Raw genomic sequence first — 23,637 nt, forward strand, 5'->3', positions numbered from 1 at the left:
AAGCCTTCATACAAAGTCTGATTCATATAAAGTCTGAGCAAATCTGAAATGAACTCAAAAGGGATATCTTTTTTGAATTTTATAATCAAGCAATCTTGAATGTAATAATTAAGATATATAGATACCCTTCTGTATTTTTCTTTTTCTTTTTGTATTTCTTTTTTATGTTAATTTCATTGTGTTTATTTTTTATGTTTTGTTATAAAAATTAATAAAAATTTGTATTAAAAAAAATGTCATGAACTCACACACCGTGAAGGTGAACATCGGCTGAAGAAGCCAAAAATGTTTGGTGAAAATGCGCTTAATCCGGAAGGCGTTTCCATGCCTTGTCCGTGTTTCGATTGTGTCTGCTCATGCCGGAGCTATTGTGCCTGAGCTATCGAGCCCTACTGTGCATTGTCTGGGCTTGAGCCCTCGCCTCCCGGGCTCTTTGCTTTTCAGCGCTCCACCGGGTCTCCACGAGCCTCTCCTACACTCCACGGCCCTACTTAGGAGTCCACAGCATCTGAATGCCTGGTTGCGCCTGACAATTCTGGCATGTTCCTACCGTTACACGCACTGCTGATATCTAACGAACTGTACAAGTATTTTTCATGTTATAACAAGTTGTACCTCAACTGAGGGTTTCCATGGTCGTTTTGATATATAAGGCATTTTTCTTGGTGTAATTTATAGCTTGTGTAAGCTTTTGTATATTTACCACATATTAGCTTAGGTAGTTAGGATTAGCAGCACATAAGTTTTTGTAATAGCGCATTGTTTGTGTATAATAGTAAAAATCTTTTGCATAATATGTACCTGGAGGTTGGCAACCCTACTGCTGCTAGTCAGAGTAGACAAGACCAACCTTGACAGACCAATCGTCTGACAATGGAAAACGGCTTTGTGTGTTCAAATATATACCATTGTAAAGCAATTTAGCAGTTAGAGCATAACCTGGTTTCCAGGTGTGGATATGTTAAATGCATAGTTTAATTCCAAGCTTGGCCTGCAGTGACCCCTGCTGTTCATTATAAAACGATGAGGAAACTAGTACAGGAGTGAACCAGTATAATGAAGTGCAAAAAATATATTTATGAGCTACTGTGTCTAACAATTACGCACAAACAATTACACATACATATTAACAAGAAATCTTATACATCAACTGTACAACCCATCTCATGGACAGTAAGACAGGAATATATCTGAACAAGAGTGCAATGTCTCTCACTGTATGTACATCAATCTTCTGTATAAGTATCATACAGGTAAATGAGTAGTTCTGACAATAATAATAGGTTCAAGGAGGATTTGCTTCAAGGAAGATACGGCCGTTTCAAATTCTTTGGATTCTTCATCAGTCTTTCAAGCATATTCCTCTGTTATTGCACATCCTTAGTAATCAATTTCAAAGTGCTGCATGCATAACAGATCCCACGAAGGGTAACCTTAGCAAATGTAACCATGTATGTAATGTGAAAACTGTTTTCTAAATACCCATTATAAAACAGCACAACTTCTATTTTCCCTCCAAAACCTTTTTTTTTTTTTTTGCACTTTCACATCAAGGTTACTCTAGAGCAGGGGTCCCCAACGTGATGCCCATGGGTGCCTTGGCACCCCCAGCCCTTTTCCTGGAGCCTGCCAAGTGTTTTTAGAAAGTAGATGGAGCCAGGTAGGTAGGGCTTCTGCCCAACAATGCTTCTGATTGACCAATTGAAAATTGATTTTTAAAAACATTGCTTTGAAAGCAGCTGCCACCTCCACACAAGCATCATTACTGTGTGACTGAAGGTAAGCTGTTGCAGCCGTTTTGTGCCTGTGCCCATCCTGCTATGTCAGAATGCCAAAGGTGCTCGCAGGCTCGAAAAGGTTGGGGACCCCTGCCCTAGAGTGTGTCATTAGACACCTTAGCAGGACTTGGGGTGCAACTGTTGGTTTACTTTCCAGAAAAATGTCAGTTTTTCTAAAAAAAAAATGTACAGCTGGGACAGCTTGTGTAGGGTTGCCAACCTTCAAGTACTAGTTGGAGATCTCTTGCTATTACAGCTGATCTCCAGCCGATAGAGATCAGTTCAGTCCAGGACTTGGAGAAAATGGCCTCTTTGGCAATTGGACTCTATGGCATTGAAGTCCCTCCCCTCCCCAAGCCCTGCCCTCCTCAGGCTCCACCCCAAAAACCTCCCGCCGATGGCGAAGAGGGACCTGGCAATCCTAAACTAGTGGCATCCTAGAACAGAACAACATGAAGTGTGCAGATAGCATTGAGGAGCCTGATTTCCTCAGACAGAAAAACCTGGCAGAACATTTCCAAGTTCTTCTTTAGTAGAAGGGTTGCCAGTAGACCAGAGGAAAAAACTTCCTGATCTGTAGAAATTAGCACACGAGGCTTTTGATGGCAGAGAGGTAAGCATTCTTACCTGGTGTGTATCTTAAGCAGCTGGTAGCGTTATTTAGCTAACAACCCAAAATCTGTTAAATCATTTCTCTCTTCATTCATCAGATACTGAAATAATTTATTTAGCAAGCCTGAAGTCTACCTCATATATTTTTAAACCCCATCTTCCAATGAAATCAGGCTAGGATAGATAATTCTTCTCCATACACTACAACCCTCAGAGGTAATTTAGGTTAGTGACTGGCCTAAGTTCATCTGGTAAGTTTCACAGGAATTTCTGGAGCTCACCTTTGGAACTATGTGGAAAATCCATAAATGAATACCCCACTTACAAAACACTAATACTTAGGGTATTAGTGGCTCTCCAGGTAGGGTGGCAGTGGCTCTCCAGGTAGGGTGGCCAACCTCCAGTTGGTGGCTGGAGATCTCCCGCTATTACAACTGATCTCCAGGCGACAGAGATCAGTTCCCCTGGAGACAATGGCTGCTTTGGCAATTGGACTCTATGGCATTGGAGTCCCTCTCCAAACCCCGCCCTCCTCAGGCTCCACCCCCAAAATCTCCAGGTATTTCCCAACCTGGAGCTGGCCACCCTATCTCTAGCGTCTTAGGTGGAGGTCTTCCACATCACCTCCTATCTGATTTTTTTTTAGCTGGAGGTACTGTAGATTGAACCTAGGCCCTTCTGCATGCAAAAGAGATACTCTACCATTGAGATATGGCCCCTCCCATGTAATCCTTTCAACAGTTTAGCTTGCTTAATATCCCCCTTTTCCCCCTCCCCCTTAGCCACATGTCTGCATCAAGAAGATGTCAGGGATTGAACCTGGGACTTTCTGTTGAGAATTCATTACCTGTTTGAATTCACAATGAATTAATTGCAGACACATTCATAGCAGCAAGGGAGCATCCATGTGTGTGGTTTCCTACGCAGTTTCTTTGGCCATCTCTTTGAGGATACCCCCCTCTTGTGTCACTGGATGATTTTTTGCTAGCTCCCCCACCCCACCCCAAATAGGCAGTTACAGCAATATGGGAACTTTTTTTTAAAGCCAGCAAAAAGCACTTGGGTGGCACAGCGGTGAAAATGGTTGCTGTGAGGGGCAACAGCAGTAAAAAGGGAACCGGTGTGGGCAGCAAGTTTGAAAATGTGCCCCTTTCCACCCGTATGGCATGCTCACCTACTGCAGTCAATCTAGAAAGACAGGATTGGGAAAGACTGGAGCAAAGCAGGAGAAAAACTGGAAAGTAGACCACTGGAGGAGAGAGTCATGGGAATGCTTTGAAAAAACTCTGCTTTGGTTTGGAAGCCAGAACAGAGAGCCAACGTGGTGTAGTGGTTAAGAGCGGTGATTTGGAGCAATGGACTCTGGTTTGGAGAACTGGGTTTGATTCCCCACTCCTCCACATGAGTGGTGGAGGCTAATCTGGTGAACTGAATTTATTTCCCCACTCCTCCACAGGAAGCCAGCTGGGTGACCTTGGGCCAGTCACACTCTCTCAGCCCCACCTACCTCACAGGGTGTCTGTTGTGGGGAGGGGAAGGGAAGGTGATTATAAGCTGGTTTGATTCTTCTTTAAGTGGTAGAGAAAGTCGGCATATAAAAACCAACCGTTCTTCTTCTTAAACTAACTGCTGTGTGGATGCAGGAGCTGCGTGCCCTCCTAGCATTTTCCAGGAAGTTCACTCAGCATTACAAGCTACACCTAAGTAGGACATTAACTCCTAGCCAGAAGTGTCATTGCAACATTTCAGTATGGAAGCACTTTCACGTATGTTTGGCACAGAGGAGATCAGGAGAGGAAAAACGAACATCTGATGCTACAAGATACTGGTGAATCTTCCAGGCACCACAAAACTCAGTTCTGTTTTTTAATACGTTATGTGTCACTTTACTATGAAAGACAGAGGAGACCTGCCAGGGGAAAAGGTTGGCCAATTTCCTATGCATGCTCAGCCAAGCCTTCCTCTTAAAAAACCTGCTTGGGAAAATACATGTAGCTCCACCCCTCAGAGAGGCTTCCTCAGCTCCCATTGGCTGTCTGAATTGCTTTAAATGACGAAGTGGAACTTGCCTGCTCAGCAAGCTGGAGGGAGAAACAGAAAGATGAAGATGTTTGGTGGGGTTCTGGCTCTCTGTTTGTGGTGCTTGGCTTTTGGTAAGTTTCTGTTGCAAGGACATGCAGCAGGCAGGTAAAAACCCCACTTGGTGCTGCAGTGTTTGCGTTCCTTGCTGTGGAATCCCACAGTCTGCTGATCTGTTTGCTGTGTGTCAGTCCATCTGCTGTGCTGTTGGAAGCATAATGGAAATGTAGGGCTGCCGGTTGACAGCTATAATAATAACACCAGCAACCTGGCACCTTGCAGAAGTTGGGTGCTGTATTTGGGTGGGGCTGTGGCTCAGTGGCTGAGCGTCTGCTTGGCATGCAGAAGTTCGCGGGTTCGATCCCTGACATCTTCAGTGAAAAAGACCAGGTAAAAGGTGATTTGAAATACTCTGCTTGAAATTCTGGCTGCTGCCAGTCAGAGCAGGCGACACTGATCTTGATAGCTCGGAGGCTGACTTGGTGTAAGGGTTCACAAGCTTAGGGGCCACAAGCCTATGGTATTGTAACCTTATGATTTTACAATTGTAGGGTTCACAACCTGCTTCACAGGGTCGTTGTGCTGATAAGAGGAGAATGATGTGAGCTTCTTTGGGGGGGCCCTTGGGGTATAAAGACATTAAATAAATTCCTGGTGCTGCTGTTAGAGACATGGGAACAGAAGGCAGTAAAAAAAGTTGTCAGTGATAATATTTCAGCTTCACATGGAAGATGCTTCCATGCTGGAGTGTTGCAAATGGCATTTATGTCTGAGGTATCATGGGTACTCGTGTGTCGCTTGCAATGCACAATGAACTGGGGTGCTTGTGTCCATGCATGGCTGTTAAAAAAAAAATCCCTGCATGGAAAGCACTTTTGGTTTTTGTCTGGAAACAAGCATATTACAAGTGTATAATAATTGTATGTTTGTGTGTGTTAAGTGCCGCTTCCGACACAAGCCGACCTTATAAATCAATGTCCTCCAGAATGTCCTATCCTTAACAGCTGTGCTCAGATCTTGCAAACTGAGGGCCGTGGCTTCCTTTATTGCATCAATCCATCTCTTGTTGGGTCTTCCTCTTTTCCTGCTGCCCTCAACTTTTCCTAGCATTATTGTCTTTTCAGTGACTCTTGTCTTCTCATAATGTGACCAAAGTACAATAACCTCAGTTTAGTCATTTTAGCTTCTAGGGACAATTCATGCTTGATTTGATCTAAAACCCACTTATTTGTTTGTTTATGGTCCACGGTATCCATAACACTCCCTTCTACCACCACATTTCAAAGGAATCTACTTTCTTCCAGACAGCTTTCTTCAATGTCCAGCTTTCACACCCATACACAGTAATACGTGATACTATGATATGAATTAACTTGATCTTGGTGGCCAGTGACACATCCTTACACTTTAGAATCTTTTCTAGCTCCTTCATGGCTGCCCTTCCCAGTCTCAGTCTCCTTCTGATTTCTTGGCTGCAGTCTCCCTTTTGGGTTGATGATGGAGCCAAGGAATAGAAAGTCTTGTTTGTAGCAGGTCATATATTTGCAATATGCTCATTTTGACACAAAAGCAGAAATGTTCCCCATGTTGAAATTATTCAGCGTGTGAAACAGTCTGGCAATCTAGCATGAGGCATGTAGTATACCCTTGTTCTTGAGATCTGAGCTGGAAGGTGTTTAGTCTTGGAGTTATGATGCCTTTACTTTCATTTCAAAAGGGAATTAGACGGATTCATGGAGGAGAGCTCTGTCGATGGCTACCAGTGACTGCGATAGTGATCATTCAGATAAAGCAAAACTCTGCATACCACTTCTGGGAGAGTAGCAGGGAAGAGCCTTTGCCTCTTATGACCTGTTTGTTGTTCTCCAGGACAACTGGCTGGCTGCCTAGTGAGATGGGCTGCTGGTCTAGAGGGACCACGAGTCTGATCCAGCAAGCTGCGTTTGTTTTTACATACCTGGCACAGCCTTTTTCCGCCACTATGGGTTGTTACCTTTCTTAGTTGTAGCTGTGTGTCTTGAATGGTGGGTGTGAGGCAGAAATCTAACAGGTCAGATGTCATAGTTCCTTCCTAGAGATACAGTAGTTGGGTATGTTGCACCTGTTGTATTTCGGTCTGTCATACTGCTGTTCAAGGTACAGAGCCTTGACTTCAGTGCCATATTGACTTCAATGCCATAGAGTCCAATTGCCAAAGCGGCCATTTTCTCCAGGTGAACTGATCTCTGTCGGCTGGAGATCAGTTGTAATAGCAGATCTCCTGCCACCACCTGGAAGTTAGAAAATCAGTACAGGAGCTAAATTTCTTAACAAAGTGCAAAAGGATTTTATCATAAATGCTACTAATTTAACACAACAACAATATGTACAACATGTCAAATCCACTATCCTATTGAATATAACAAGGTGCAGCAGCACGCATGTCAACCTAAGTTATATGGATATCTCCAAAAGTCTCTTATCAGAGTACTTTCGCCGTTTTGTAGATAATGTAGTTCAAAACGTGATGAAAATGATGCCGAAATTCACAAGAAGGATACGGCCGTTTCAAATTCTTAGTTGAAAATTCTTCATCAGTCCTTCAAAAGTTATTTATATTGTATGTCTACATGATCTTCACGGAACAATTCCAGGATAGTAAGCAATTCCCATGTAGGGTAAAGAAAAGTGTAGCATTGTTGTACCATAACTATGATTCGCAACACGACTGGCTTGTCTGCACACAAGATAATCCAGTCGCACTTTCTGCAGTGCAATATCCACCTATCTGTGGATGCTGCCTAGGTTCAGTGGTCATGGGCCTCCATTTCTTAAAGTCCCATGCGTGTGGAAATCTAGCCTATTGAGGGTTTGGTTGAGCTTTCTTCCTGATGTGCTGGTTTTCTGTGTGCACGAAATGGCTTTTATGGGGGACCTTCAATGGTATGAACTCCCCCTTGCCTCTGTAGTTGGAAGCAAGACAGCCCACATACAGGATAACTCCCTGCTGGATTTGACTTCTGTCTGGAATCGTTATAGGATGGCAGCTTCTGCCAGTCACTGGAAGGAACCAAAGTGTCATACCTCAAGTAGTGGCGCATTGCTGAGCAATCCCCCACCCCGTACTGGAGTTCTTGCAGCTGTGGTATCTAATTGCAGTTCAGCTGCCTGTAAAAGCCTTGTCCTCTTACAGCTTTATAGGGACTAAATACATGTCCTGCAAGATATATATAACAGTTTACCCCTGCTACATGAAATGCTTGACTCCTGCCTAGTCATAATCGCTCATGGGCATGTAGTTAGGCTCGCTAGCAGTGAGCTGCTTGTTAGTGATTTCCCATGTGCAATCACTGCAGTAATTCCTTGATGGGAACAACTGGAAAATGTGCTTCAACAATTGCATGACAGTTGCATACAATAGCTAGCCTGGTTTTTTTTACTGCGGCAGCATTTTAAAAAATGTATTGGGCGCTTCCCAGATTTGCTTCACTCTGCTCAAGGTTCACTCATTTAAACCTCAAGCAAGTGCATGTAGGATCTTAAGCAGGGGTGCACCACTAAGCAGTTTTTTTTTTCCTACAGGGATTCTTGCAGGTGGGGTAGTATTAACAGCTTGTACTCACACACGCAATTGTGTTTGGGCCATAGAAAAGGCTAGCAGTACACCCGAGGGCTTCGGTCTCCCTTTTTTGTGGCTTTACGCACTTACTTTTGATGTAAGAGTAATAACGCCTGGTGGATTTTCCAGTTTTGCAAACCTGTCGGGGGAGAGATGGTGTGCACTGTTGGAGCTGCTGCTAGGTCTGCTTCCAAGGTTGAATGTTCACATTGGCTGGCTCATGCAGAGGAAGCGAGGGTTTTAAAATACTTGAAAGACTGGCTCTCCCCATGTAGGCCTGCCTGCCAACTCTACTCGGTCCAGTAATTCTTTGGAGGATATTTGGAGTTTCCTTCCTTCTGGGAGGTTGTTTTTTTGTCTTGGTGAGAGAAACTGTTTTGTGTGTCTGTGTGAGCGTGCCGTGGTGGCGGCTCTCATCTGGGCTGGGCTGCCGAAAGAGATATGTAAAGCTCCTTCTCTGATAAGAATCCGCAGATACTTTGTATATTTTGCCTAGAAGGTGGTCCCTTTTTTTACTTATCAAACGCTCGAAATCTGTGCTGTCCCTGATTTTGCCTTGTTCAAAACAATCTTGTCTGAGTCTCCCAATCAGTTGGTTATATGTTAACCAACCTATTCTCTTTTTCTCGTTCCTTCTCCCATGTTTTGATTTGTCCTTGCTTAGTAATCATGTCATGGTATCTTATAAAGTCCATGATGGTTTTCTTTTCCAGCTGCTTTGTAGGATGCCACAGTTGGAGACATAGGAAGGGCTGGGTGACGGGCTCAGCCTCGTGTTTTTCTATTTTAAGGGGAAAGCCCAGGTGGCCCCATGAGTAATTCTCAGAAGGAGTATGGTGTCATGTGGATGGTCCTGTTTACACTGAGTGTGTGTGGGGGAGGAATCCCCATGTGGAAACAGCCTGTGTTCAGTTGCATGGGTTTCCCACTGTACAGACTTGCCTTAATGGAGTAGGAAGCCTGTAATGGTGGGTTTGTGCTTTTGAGCGCAGTGCATCCTACTTATGGACTGATGCAGCAAACAAAATGTGTCTTTGTCATATACCTGCCAGGATGGAGTCCAAGGTGAGAGAGGACTGGAGAGTGGTTGTGCTCGTGAGCATGTAGCCTCTAGCACCTGTCAGATGAAAATGGGCATGCATGTTGACCCCCTTCATTGAAGATCTCTAAAGTCACTCTTTCTATTGCTTGTATTTGTTTATCCCATAGTAGCTGACCCTGAATTGTTAAAAAGCCAAAAAAGGTGTTCACTTTTTGGTTAACAGTTCCCTTAAAAATTCAATTGTCTCTCATGGCATAAAGTTAAGAGTGTTGGACTCAGATCTGGGAGACCCAGTTTGAATCCCTACTCTACTAAGGAAGCTTTCAGATGATATTGGACCAGTTACACACTCGACCTAACCTACCTCACAGGGTTGTTGTGAGGATAAAATGGAGAAGCAGAGAATGCTGTAAGCTGCTTTGGGTCTCCACTAGAGAGAAAAGTGGCGTATAAATGAAATAATAAAAACCAACCTGCTGTTTTCTGTTTAAAATGAGCCAATCATATCAGAAGTAGATGGTATTATTCATATCCCATTAGTGTATGTTTACATGTGTGTGCATTTGAGATAGGATGCAGAGAGATTTAATTTCCAGAGGCCCTAGCAAAAGAATAAAGTCCTGAAGAATGGCAACTCTAGCACCTCACGTTAATACAATTTTAGTAAGACATTTCTAGAAGGTAGGGTTGCCAACCTCCAGGTACTAGTTGGAGATCTCCTGCTAATTCAACTGTTCTCCAGCCAAAAGAGATCAGTTCACCTGGAGAAAATGGCCGCTTTGGCAATTGGACTCTATGGCATTGAAGTCTCTCCCCTCCCCAAACCCTGCCCTCCTCAGGTTCTTCTCCAAAACCTCCCGCTGGTGGTGAAGAGGGACCTGGCAACTAGGGTTGTCAGGTCCCTCTTCGCCATCGGTGGGAGGTTTTTGGAGAAGAGCCTGAGGAGGGCGGGGTTTGGGGTGGGGAGGGACTTCAATGCCATAGAATCCAATTGCCAAAGCGGCCATTTTCTCCTGGTGAACTGATCTCTATTGGCTGGAGAACAGTTGAATTAGCAGGAGATCTCCTGCTACTACCTGGCAGTTGGCAACCCTACTGGCAACCCTACCAGTAGGCTACGTTGTACTTACCAGAGATAGGGAAATAAGGGCTCCTCTGGAAAATGAGGATGTCGGGTGCATATGGGATCCTTGTCTAAGTAGTGCCAGATCTGTGATGTTGTGGCTACATGGCCAGAAAATTAAAAATAGAACGGCTGAGAATTATAATTACTGTGCTGTGTTTTGCTGTGCAAGATGGCTGGCTGGTGCTTGCCCAAGACTGCAGACCTGTGTGGTACATTTCTCAGACTTGTTACTGTGTAGAGGACACCTGGGGCAGACAGCGCCAGTGGGCTAGGGAGACGCAGCCCTGGTGTCTGCAGGGGAAATGCTGACATGGAGGGGAAAGGGCCTATTCCCTCCCAGGTCCTCCAGCTTTTAAATTAGAGGTTGTCTCGGGCTTCAGCCCTAGCCGGGAGCCAGTAGCGTTCCGGTCTGCTTGTTCTGGATCCACTCCTCTCCCTCACTCTGCCCAGCAGCTTTGCTTTGCAAGGGGGTGGCACAGGAGCCGAGGGAATGGAAACTCTATTTCAGAGTGGCAGCGTGTTTCCTTTCATGCCAGGCGGTTTTGTTCCACCTGCAAATTAGGGGCCTGCCCCCTGCGCAGGAAATGCTGACATTGAGGAAGCAACGAGTCCGTTTTGAAGGGTGTGTTGGCTTCTCTGTCGTCCCAGAGTGATTTTAAATATAACCGAGCTGCTTAATGAGACGGAAAGCTCTATAAATGGTGGGGTGGGGGGCTTGGGATGGCTCGTCAACAGCTGCTCTTCTTGTATAGACAGGTTGTTTCGGGGCTGTAATTCTCGTGCCAGTTTCTTTTTCTACCTTGGGGGCACCTTCTGATCTCTGGGCGCAAATCCTGCAAAGTTATCACAAGACCCTTTTAAGTTAGCTGTGGAAGAACTGGATTAGGGGGTCGTTCAGGTTGTCTTTGAAGCACGTCTGCCCACTGGATCACACCATCTGTCATGAATGTGATTAAAAAGCTAGTGAGAACTGAGAAGATTGAAGAGAGAAGTTTCAAAAATGACTTTGAAAAACTGAGTCACTGGGCAAAGTGGTGAGAAGAGAACCAACCGAAGATGCAGTTTCGGATTCATTCTGAGTAGCCAATTGTTTCAGGGTACTGATGGTACATCTTAGCGCTTGGGTTGATGCTAGGCAAATGTGGAACTGGTGGTAAAAGTATGCGTAAGAGGATCTGTAGAAATTCTGCGTGAAGGGGAGGAAGTGACAAGAGAGTAAGGCAGTCGAGTTCCAGCATTTTCAATACATTTTCAATACACGAACCATTTCTGGGAGTAGGGTGACCAACCTCCCAGAATTACAGTTGATCTTCAGGCCACAGAGATCAGTTGTCCTGGAGGACGTGGGCAGTTTTGGATGGTGGGCTCTGTGGCATCATACCCTGCTGAGACTCTACCCTCCCAAGACCCCCCCCCCCGTAAATCTCTAGGAGTTTCCCAACCTGGCATTGGCAGCCCTGCCTCGGAGTCCCTAGTTGCCCAGTCCCAGCTGGAAAGGAGGCCTAACAAGAGCCTCGTTGGATCACAAGGCAGGGGCCAGTTGCTAATTTTCAGAAGTGGCTAGGGTTGCCAACCTCCAGGTGATGGTTGGAGATCTCCCACTATTACAGCTGATCTCCAGGAGTCACAGATCAGTTCACCTGGAGAAAATGGCTGCTTTGAAAGGTGGACTGTATGGCATTATACCCCATTGAAGTCTCTCCCCTCCCCAAACCCCACTTTTCTCAGGCTCCACCCCCTCAAATCTCCAGATCTTTCCCAACCCAGAGCTAGCAACCCAAGAAAAGGGCCAACCAGGGGCACACCAGCAGGGCATCAAGGCAACAGCCTACCCTGTTTGCCCTGTAGCTCCTTGCCTTTGGAGGGAGGGGTTTCATTTTGATATCGTGGCTAACAATAGAAAGGGATGTTGTCTTGTGGAACCAAGTGGGATAAAGCAGTGAGAAGTTAACCAACCTTTGTGTATTTAATTTTGACAAGTTGGGCTCATAGTTATAAAAAAACAAAACTAAGTAATCCTTGTTTGTTTATGCCTTCAAGTGACAGCTGACTTATGGCGACCCTGTAAGGTTTCAAGGCAAGAGACTAACAGAGGTGGTTTGCCATTGCCTTCCTCCACATCACAACCCTGATATTCCTTGGAGGTCTCCCATCCAAATGCTTGCCAGGGCTGACCCTGCTTAGCTTCTGAGATCTGACGAGATTCAACTAGCCTGGGCTATCCAGGTCAGGGCTTGTTTTATTATTACATCATTCAGAAGTCCACAGTCATGAAGCACTTCACTAGGGCTTTTGACTGTCCATATCTGATATGTTCTGCCACCTAGCATTGACTGAGTGCCTTTCTGAAGAGTGACTCCAAAGAGGTGCCATGTTCTTTTCATGGGTTGATTTAGTTTTTCTGTTTGTCAAGGTCCTCTTTCAACACTTGCCCTCTGCATTTACAATTCTGGCTGGTTTTATATTACCTGCAAATCATTATCCTACGAGAGCGTTCCTTGTACGGAACTGGTGTTGGTAGGGCTGCCAGGTCCCTCTTCGCCACCAGTGGGAGATTTTTGGGTCCAAAAGAGGCTTACATTTCTCTCCTCACCTCTATTTTATCCTCACAACAACCCTGTGAGTTGGATTAGGCTGAGAATGTGAGACTGGTCCCAAGGTCACTCAGCAAGCTTCCATGGCGGAGTGGGAATTAGGACCTGGGTCTCCCAGTTCCTAGTCCAACACTTTAAATACTACACCACGCTGGCTCTCCAGCATGAATACATGTGAATGTACTAACAATACCTTTTTTTCTTATTTCAGGAAAAGAGTGCAATGTTTCAAGTTCAAATAAAATTCCTGATTTTGGAGCCATCTACCATGTCAAAGGTAAGCTTCTTCTTGATGTGCCTTTTTGGAGACTTGATGTCTCCATTAACTTCAGTCGAGCTACTAGGTATAGATAGCTCTGTGACAGCCATAGGCAAAACGGTTCTGTAATTATACTTTATGGCCTCCATCCAGTCAAAACTGGTCTTTATCCGGACTAGTGGTGCTGAAACTGGATCTTGGGGCACACTCCTGTGTCTTTAAACTGCTGTAGGTTGACAACACAAAAGTGTAATGCATCAAAAAAAGTGGGCAAAAGGACCATCAGACGGACTGCCAGCCAAACGCTGTTTTAGGTGAATCATCGTAATGGTTCAGTATTGACCTGTTTATTCAGACCACTGGTAATTTTAAAGACAGCTACCAGTTCAATAACAAGGAGCCCAAAAAGGGCCTCTCATCTGTGCTATGTAAGATGCAAAGTCACACCAGGATGACATACAGAGAACGGGGCAAGAGACCCCCTTTTCTGCCTCCTTGAATATTGTTTATAATTGTATGCTTGTCATAACCCCCCCCTTTTGGATTCGGGTGGTGTTTTCAATTTGAATTTTTCATATGATTAAACAATGAGTTTGTACCCCCCTCAAAAGAATAATTGTTAAAGCCCATTCCTGAGCCGCGCTGGCGGCCCGCACCAAAGTCTTCAGGAGGCCAGCAAAGGCCCACACCGGCACAAGGGCCCACTGCACTGGCATCCGGGATGTGCACGCCGGCGTTTGTGACCCCAGCCCCAGCTTGCCGGGCCAAGCTTCGGTCTCCGGCCACTGGCGCAGTAGCGCCAGGCCCGAACACTGGCAGAGCCTGCCGGCGGAGGCGACCTGGGAGGCGCTCCCGAGGCATTATGGCGCTGGCCAGGAGGCGGGGCTGCTGCTAGGCCGTTTCGGCTCGGGAACGCCCCCTTCCCCCCCCCCGAGATACGCCACCTTTTGGCTTGCACGGTTTTATGCCCAGGGCGGAGGTTTTGGCTGGGCTGAAACCTCCTTAGGAGGCAACGCCACTGCGTTGCCTCCTAAGCCCGGCACAGGCATTCCAGTCAGGAATGCGCTGTTAGCTTTTCACTTGTGATATGAACCACATTTGTGTGTGTATGGAATCTTAGGGCCTTTGGAACAATGACATAAGCCTTTTATGCATGGCTGTTTCCTTCGCAGTCACCCCTCTGAGGACTTCGGGTCTTTGTTTTGATTATGCATGCTATTTCCGACCATCAGAGGTTGCCTCGCTCTCCCTCTGCATTTCCCAGCATTTCGCCCATGTTTTCAGAGACCTGTTTTATCTTGAACTTGATAATGCGGGCAAAACCTGGGGAAATGCATAGGGAGAGCGAGGCGACCTCTGATGGTTGGAAATGGCATGCATAATCACAACAAAGACCTGAAGTCATCAGAGGGGTGACCGCAAGGGAAATGGCCATGCATAAAATGCTATATACTCAATCAGAGGTCACATTTCCTATTTCTGGTCCCCTGAGTAGTCATGAAGAAAGCCAGTGTGCTTTGAATATCTGTATACAACCTGGGAGATCTGGCTTTAAATCAGTTCTTGGCCAGGAAAATTGCTGGGAGACCTGTCAGCTTAGCCTACCTCACAGAGTTGTTGGGATTGATAAAATGGAGGGAGAGCCTTTATCCTTTATCTTTGCAAAACTTCCCTGAGCTCCTTGGAGAATGGGTGGGATAAAATGTACTAACTAGGTGGAAGTGGTAAGACCAGTAAAACTGCCTAACTCTTATCGGGAAGATGTGGATGAGACGTAACATATACCACACTATTAAAGTGTGAGCAAAGGTAGGAAAATTGCTGGTTGTAAAGTGCCAAGATGCTAGAATCAGATTACGAGGGCAACTCGTCACTAATAATGGGGTGACTTCAGTGCTCCATTAAATACTGATTTGAATTTGCACATTCCCCTTCATGGTTATCTAAAAACATTCTTACTCCTTGATTATGCTATGTTTTTATTGTGGATTAATTCCAATTTAAAGAGTATAGAAACATGTTTCCTGAATTGTGAAGTCCAGGAACTGGGTGTCATATGAAATGCTATTGTAGTGCCCAGCATCAAGGGCTGCGGTGGAACACAGGCAGGATGGTGCTGCTGCACTCATCTTGTTAGCGGCTTCCTAGAGGCACCTGGTTGGCCACTGTGTGAACAGACTGCTGGACTTGATGGGCCTTGGTCTGATCCAGCAGGGCTTTTCTTATGTTCAGACCGGCAGCAGCTCTCCAGGGTCTCAGGCTGAGGTCTTTCACATCACCTGCTTGCCTAGTCCCTTTAACTGGAGATGCTGGGGATTGAACCTGGGACCTTCTGCATGCAAAGCAGAGGTTCTACCACTGAGCCACAGCCCCTCCCCTAAAGTCAAAACTGACTGCCCGTGACAAACCAAGGGTCTGACTCAGTAGAAGGCCCCTTCGTGTGTAATATAACCCACTCTTTAAAAAGTTGAACAAAATCTGGAAATTGGACATTGACTGTCGCTTGTGGGAGGATGGGATGCTTTAACAAGATCCATCAAGTACAGATCCAACAAGTACAGAAACTAACTACAGTATCTCAATGAGCCAGTTCACATGTTAAAAAGTCCTTGTGGATGTGATGTGGACTTTTTATCAGAAGTACAATGAGAGTTCTGGTGGAGACATGTGGATTTTATGACGTTTGACTTGACCCTTCATTGCATTATCTGAATCAATGTGAACAACCAGAATTGATGTCACATTACTTTAAAAAGTTATTAAACGACCAAAACACCTACCCAAAATCTTCCCTTTCACCTTCAGTGGGCTTTCTTATTTAAAGATGAATCACAAATGGCATCTTTTAAATTTCTGAGCTGCATCAGGGATACCTAAGTTTGTTTATTTCTCTTCACATATGCCCTGCCTTTCTTCCCAATGGGGACTCCTAGCATATCTTTATCCTTGCAATAGCCCTGTGAGGTGGGTTAGGCTGTCAGTGTATGACTGGCCCGATGTCACATGAACACATGAAGCTGCCTTGTACTGAATCAGACCCCTGGTCCATCAAAGTCCATATTGTCTACTCAGACCGGCAGCTGCTCTCCAGGGTCTCAGGCAGGGGTCTTTCACATCACCTACTTGCCTAGTCCCTTTAACTGGAGATGCCGGGGATTGAACCTGGGACCTTCTGCATGCCAAGCAGAGGCTCTACCACTGAGCCACGGCCCCTCCCCACTCAGAAAGCTTTAGTGGCAAGATGGGGATTCGAAGCTCGGTCTCCCAGATCCTATTCTGACACTGTACCCGGTGCACCCAACTTAGTATTTGACAAAGTGAGCTTTGACTTAGGAAAGCTTGTACCCTGAAAAAATTTGTTGGTCTTGAAGGTGCTACTGGACTTTAATTTTGTTTGATGCCCCACTGGGTCTCATAAATTAAAACACTTCTATCAGAGTTAATCAAAATATGTGAATTAACAGGCCACTGCAAAACAGTTAAATTTAGGACTGCCAACCTCCAGGTGGTGGCTGGAGCTCTCCCGCTATTACAACTGATCTCCAGGTGACAGAAACCAGTTCACCTGGAGAAAATGGCCTCTTGGAAAGGTGGACTCTATGGCATTATACCCCATTGAAGTCCCTCCCCTCCTCAAAGCCTGCCCTCCTCATGGCTGCACCCCCAATTCCCCAGGTATTTCCCACCCTGGAGCTGGCAAGCCTAGTTAAACAGTAAGCAGACTACTGCAGATGTCCTGTTCTGCTCATATTTCTCTGTACAAAGGAAAGGGTCCAAGAATCACTCATAATCCTTTGTTTGTAAGAGATACAGAGTCAAAGGAGGGGAGGATGCTGGACCGCAAACTAAGCCAGTTATTTGTGGTCCACAGTCCTGCTATCCAAATCAGAAGTAGGGGTAGCTGTGTTGGAAATTCCAGTATTATCCAGGCCTCAGTGGAGATGTAATTGCCACTGGGAAATGATGGTGGTGTAGTGGGAAGGAGGATGCTTAGGCCTGGTACTTTAATGCACGCCTCTTCTTGTGACTTAAGAGTGCACTTTTTTCACCAACGCCTCCCTTGAGGTCACCTTGAAGGTCTCATGGTGTTATGGATGCAAACTTGTTCAAAGGAAATGCAAATCGAGACTGTAACTGGTCTCTTTCCCCTTAGCCAAAACAGGGTGGAGAGCTGTGTGAAATCTGACTGGTTTTCTTTCTCCTGCCTGTATTCTTGGAAGTGTCTTGGGTGAACGAATCAGCTCAGTCTCTCCTTTCTTAACGTCAGCCAGTTACATAAATCTTCCACAACCACAGGGATGCAAAGGGAGTTTTCATCCTTAATCTGTTCCTGGAAGGGCAGGTATCTGATGATGAAAGCTAGTAAGGTGACTGTTTGGACTGTCCCATCTTTTCCCCAAGGAGCTCAGGGCTTTGCACATGATTTCTCCCCCTTCCTTTCCCCACTTTATCCTTAAAATGTCCCTGTGAGGTAAGTTTGGTTGAAAGAAAATGACTGGCCCGAAGGTCACTGAAGGCCAAATTAAATCAGACCTTTGAATTCCGTGATTGGTGCTTCAAGTGATAATTTTAAATTCAATTTTTGGGAGTGTGGTGACTACTTTCGGAGTGGGGCTGTAACGCAAGGTGGGGGTGTTGAAGCCTTCCTCCATTTTGTCAGTCTGAAACTGTCCCAGAGAGGCACAGTTTGTCTTGTTGGTATCTCCTCTGGTTTGGCCCTTGCTGAGCATCAGGAGGATGCGGAAGGTATATCAGGGCATCTAGGTCTTCCCTGACCTTGGCCGATCATTATACCACATGTAGGGTTGCCAACCTCCAGGTACTAGCTGAAGATCTCCTGCTATTACAACTGATCTCCAGCCGATAGAGATCAGTTCACCTGGAGAAAATGGCTGCTTTGGCAATTGGACTCTACGGCATCGAAGTCCCTCCCCAAACCCCGCCCTCCTCAGGCTCCGCCCCAAAAACCTCCCACCGGTGGCAAAGAAGGACCTGGCAACCCTAGCCACATTTACTGCCACCCCTTTGTCTCGCAACTTTCAGGTTTTGTGCTTGCTCTGTTTGGGCATTAAGAGAGAGTTCATTAAAATTGGGGTAGCTCCTTCCAATTTTCTCTGCACACACAAAACGGAATCCTAAAACTTGCTGGTACTTAAGATGCAAACCTCTCTGGTATTCAACAGATCCAGCATGAAAACCAGACTTGAAGAATGGGAACTTAGCTCTGTAGGTCAGAGAAAGCTCTGGGGTATACTAGAGACCTAGTGTGGTCTAGGGGTTAGAGTATCAGTCCAGTACCTGGGAAACCTGGGATCGAAATCCCTGCTTCCATGGAACCTGGCTGTGACCTTGGGCCGGTCAAATGCTTTCAGCATAACCGACCTTGCAGGTTTGCTATGAGGACAAACCAGATCTCCTTGGAAGAAAGGCAAAATTTAAGTGCACTAGATATCCATGAGTTACTTATGAGGAACTGTAAAGAAGATGCATATTCCACAAGGTCTTCTGGATAGAGCCTATTGCTTTCCTTTCTTTTTCAATGAGTATAATGGAGATTTTCCACATGTGTCCATAATTGTAGGGACTGCATTCAAGATAATGCTTGATAAGTGTATACAAGGGAAAGACGGGGGGTGGAGGGAGAGGGATTTGTGACTGTGTGCATATGTGCTGTAAATGCATTGTCTTCAAAGCATATCAGTAGGAGGCTTAATTCCTTGGTGATGTTGGGGGAGGAACTTGTTTTTCAGTCAGTGGATTTTGCAAAAAAGAACTGCAGATATGACAGTGATTAAACAATTACTACTTGACATCAGGTTGCATTTTTTTTTAAAAAGTCTTTGAGACTTCTTTTTGCTTACTGGATGCTGGGGGTATACAGAAGAAAGAAATTGTCTTCAATTCACTTCTAAGCATCTATAAGCACTTTGGAGCTGCGCATAATGCCCCTCAAGGTTGTTCGAGTCAGGAAAAACATGCAGTGGGGAAGCTGAAAGCCCCTTCTACCCTCTCCATGCCACAGTCCTGATACTAGTCAGGCCCCTGTGGTTTTTTTAAAATCTAGTTACCCCACAGCTGTATTGCAGCTGGGTTCGCCAGGTCAGCACTGGCAACCTGCAGGAGATTTCTGGGGAGGGACATTCAAATGTACCTCATTCTGGTGTGCGACATCACTTCCGGTGCAAAACTGGAAGTGACAACCCTGTTGGGATGGCACTCCTAGGATCACACCAAAACTCTATGGTGAAACTGGAAGTGATGTCACACATCAAAGCGACACACATTTTCCCCTCCCAAGTGGCACTGAGAGACCAAGGCTGCTAGTGGGAGCTCTGCTTCTCGTCCTAAGATAAAGCTGTGCCCATTGCCTTTGTCTGTGCTGCTGATCTCTGTGGCACTCAGTCGCTTGGGTGGAGGATCAGCCCCACATGCTGAGTAAAATGGTCTAGTGTTCCATTGTTGGCACGCATGCCAGGGCTTATTCACCCTTGGGCTGGCCACTATTTGAAAGAGAATGCTGATCTTTTTAGGTGTGAAGGCCAAATAGCGTGTTGCCTTAAATGCCTGGCTCCGCTGACCTGTGTCTCTGGTAGCCTTTAATCCAAGCATATGGAATCTCATAGCACTTTCCCCACCCATGCAGCAAATGATATCAGTGCTCTGTGTTGTCTTAAAAGGGGGCTTTTCCTCACTGGGTTTTTTTCTGCATTTTGGCTTCTTACCTGTATAGTTACACACGGTATTGTTCACTGGTCGACAGTCATTGCTCTTCCCCCCAGGAAAGGGGGAAACTGATGCAGTTAAAAAGCCAAGCTGCTGCAAAAACTTGATGCAGGAAAGCCCTAGGAGGCCAGAGAAGGAGATGCTGATCAGCGAGGCCATGCATTTAAGGTAATGATCTGGGAAGACATGATCTCAAGGCCTCAAGAGTTCAATAAAGGCTTCCTAATTGAGGGCTCGCCATAAGTCGGCTGCGACTTGACGGCACTTCACACACACACAATTGACAAACTAGTTGCTCAGCTGTTGCCTGCAGATACGCCAGTTCCACAGTGCTCAGCCATGATGTCTCAACTTCCTTTTGATTTATCCTCCAGAGAGAGAAAGAGAGAGAGCAACGTGGCTTAAGTCTTTTGAAACACATTAGAATTTGCCCTTCAGCTGAAACCTTAGGCAGGTGCTTCTGCTTGGGGTTGTAATTGCTGTTTTGAGTTCACCCCAAGAAAACAAGGGTGTGGAATGAGACTGCTGGTGGTGGTGAGTGGGAGGACCCCTCTTGCTCCGATGGGCCACCTACTCTCTTTACCAGAGCGTGAGTCACTTGCAGCTGACCTGTGACACAGAGCTAACCCTGCTTTCTTGCTTCCTGATTGGGAGCCGATAACAACTTATGAGTGGGAGTACTAAAATTATTCCCTCTGTAGGCTGAGATGGATCACAACAGGGTGGTGAATTTGTTCACAGAAAGTCCCAGGTTCAGTCCCTGGCATCTTTAGGGTTGCCAGGTCCCTCTTCACCAGTGGTGGGAGGTTTTTTGGGCAGAGCCTGAGGAGGGAGGGGAGGGACTTCAATAGTGTTGCCAACCTCCGGGTACTAGCTGGAGATCTTTTGCTATTAAACTGATCTCCAGCTGTCAGCTTGCCTGGAGAAAATGACCACTTTGGCAATTGGACTCTATGGCATTGAAGTCCCTGCCCTCCCCAAACCCTGCCCTCCTCAGGCTCTGCTCCAAAAACCTCCCACTGGTTGTGAAGAGGGACCTGGCAACCCTAAACTTCAATGCCATAGAGCCCAATTGCCAAAGCTGCCATTTTCTCCAGGTGAACTGATCGCTGTCGGCTGGAGATCAGTTGTAATAGCGGGAGATCTCCAGCTAGTACCTGGAGGTTGGCAACCCTAGGAATCTTCAGTTTAGAAGATTTTAGCAGAAGGGCTAGGGTGGATTTCTGCTGCTCTTCAGATTATATAGGATCAGTCTAGGTGCTTTCACACATGCTCAGTTTTTATCTTTCATGAAATGCTTTGATGAAAATTTTTGGAATTGTACTTTAAGATAGCTAGGCTAAGGAATGACATGTATGCATTTTTATTTCTAATTTCATTGATATATGTTAGCTTTTTATCACTGTGGTTCTTTTTATTTATTTCAAGAGTGATTAGACTGATTTTCAATAAAGTTCTCAAAGTTTTTTTGGCTAGGATATAAGGTTACCACTTGACACTTAAAATAAATAAACTTCTGACTTCTCTTCAATCTGAGGGCTAATAACCTGTCAGAGATTGATTATTAGATAGAATAATCATCTCAATATAGCCTTGTGATTTAGTGGTTAATGCATTGTTTGGAACAATCAAACAAAATTCTTTAGTTTCAATGTGCCTGTTCTAGAGTAATATTTCCCCCATGAGTGGGATAAAGTACTGTTTATGGAGGAGAGAGCTATCCATGGCTACTAGTAAAAATGGATACTAGTCAGGATGCATACCTATTATATCAGGTGCTTTGGAACGCAGGCAGGACAATGCTGCTGCAGTCGTCTTGTTTGTGGGCTTCCTAGAGGCATCTGGTTGGCCACTGTGTGAACAGACTGCTGGACTTGGTCTGATCTAGCATGGCATGTTCTTAACAGGCGAAAACGCATGGTCGCTTTAGCCTCCTTTATTCCTTGTTTCAGCCAGGATTCAGCCAGGATCGAACGCATGTTCGGCGAAACACATGCGTTCAATCCTGGCTGAAAGGGAATAAAGGAGGCTAAAGCGACCATGCGTTTTCGCCCAACAAGTCCATTGGTCCTGCAAGGTCATTATTGTCTACTTCTACTGGCAGTAGCTCTCCAGGGTCTCGGGTAGAGGTCGTTCACATCACCTGATCTGTCTAACGGGATATTCCAGGTAGGGTTGCCAGTTCATGGTGGGGAAATTCCTGGAGGTTTTGGGGGTGGAGCCTGAGGGAGGGTGGGGTTTGGGGAGCGGAGGGACTTCAGTGGAGTATAATGCCATAGAGCCCACCTTCCAAAGAGGCCATTTTCTCCAGGTGAACTGACCTCTGTTGCCTGGAGATCAGTTGTAATAGCAAGCCACCACCTGGAGGCGGGCAACCTTAATTATAGGGGTTGAACCTGGTACATTTGACACACAAAGTAGACACCCTGCCACTAAACCACAGTCCCTCCCCCATTGTTAGGTGCCATTAAATCCAGTAATTTGTGATCCATATCACCACCCCATTTCATATACCAGGGCAGAGACATCCAAGTAGATCATAGCTTGGCCCTCGGTGTTACTAAGGAAAATGCTGAACACCAGTTTTGTTTGGCCCATTCCCAGCGCAGAAGCCAATCTCCAAAGGGGTTCTGTAAGGTTTTTTTCCCCTTAACAAAACTGAATGGCAGCAAATTTTAATCCTGCCTGTACCTGTGGAACCAGTATAATTCCATCTGACTGGTTGTAGCCTGAACACTAGGTACCGGAATTCATATTTCAACCCTTTGTGTTATGCTGAATGACTCTCGCAACATTCTGGATGGAAACTCTGTTCCTCAGGCTGAGAGAGAAACCAATTTCACTTTTGGAAGAAATTCCTTTACAGTCAGCATTTCATACAGGCAGACACGAGTATGCGTGCAACTGCTGACAGCTGAAACGGTAGATTTCCATCAGCATTTTGGACTTTTGCAATGTCTCTTCAAGTTTCCCATGATGTTCTGAAATCTCAGTGGGCCCAGACTCTCTCTGTCAGCCTATGCCCCAGAATCTCCAATACTAGAATAACACTGGCCTTCCTCATAGAGTTATTTTGGTGACTACAACTTGTGAAATGCTTGAGCACTCTGAAAGCACTGCATACTGGCAGGATATTACAGTGAATTCCAAAACGCCACATCAACATTTATTGATATGTTATCTCTTATTTTTCTCCCCAGTGGAACCCAAAGTGACTTCTGTCGTTCTCCCCTTCATTTTGTCCTTTCAACCACAACTGTGTGTGGTAGGTTAGGCTGTGACAGAATGACTGCCCCGAGAGCACTCCGTGAGCTTCTATGGTGGAGTAGGGATTCGAACCTGGGTCTCCCGGATCCTAGTCCAACACTCTAAACACTGCACCATGCTAGAACTTCCATGTTCAGTGCTAGTATATCAGTTGCTAGGAATTAGCGATGGGTGAATGGGTTACTCTTGTTACAGAACTTCCCATTATGGCATTCTCCTGAGTGGTTGTTGGAAGAAAAAGAATATCGCAGAGCATTATTGACCTAACATGGAAATTCACAGGATGATGTTGCTGTGCTTTGTTATATCACTAGGAAGCTTGCCCTACATCTTGGCCAGCATTCTCGTTTTGCTCAACCCTGTGTGCATGAGCTGGCAGTCCCATTTTGCAAAAGGGAGCCAAGACAGCAATGGCCTATCTGTAGCAGTGCAATTTTGAACCCAGACCTGATGCTTTATTGTGGTGGATCATTATGTGCCATAGAACAAATCTGATTAAGGGCAACATCTAGAGATAGGAGGAATCGCTAAATTCCTAGGGCGCCTTACCATAAAGAAA

At 45.6% G+C, this 23,637-nt stretch overlaps 1 protein-coding gene across 1 annotated transcript in view; it reads left to right on the top strand.

Moving 5' to 3' along the window:
• Positions 1 to 4,491: 4,491 nt before the first annotated feature.
• The window catches only part of LOC130475108 (digestive cysteine proteinase 2-like), a 36,309-nt gene continuing 17,163 nt past the window's right edge, over positions 4,492 to 23,637 (top strand). The window contains exons 1-2 of the mRNA XM_056846836.1: positions 4,492 to 4,543; positions 13,041 to 13,106. Coding sequence (XP_056702814.1) covers positions 4,492 to 4,543; positions 13,041 to 13,106 — 118 coding nt within the window. The remainder of the gene's footprint in view (positions 4,544 to 13,040; positions 13,107 to 23,637) is intronic.

Source organism: Euleptes europaea, chromosome 3 (genome assembly GCF_029931775.1).
Source record: "Euleptes europaea isolate rEulEur1 chromosome 3, rEulEur1.hap1, whole genome shotgun sequence".
Classification (NCBI taxonomy): domain Eukaryota; kingdom Metazoa; phylum Chordata; class Lepidosauria; order Squamata; family Sphaerodactylidae; genus Euleptes; species Euleptes europaea.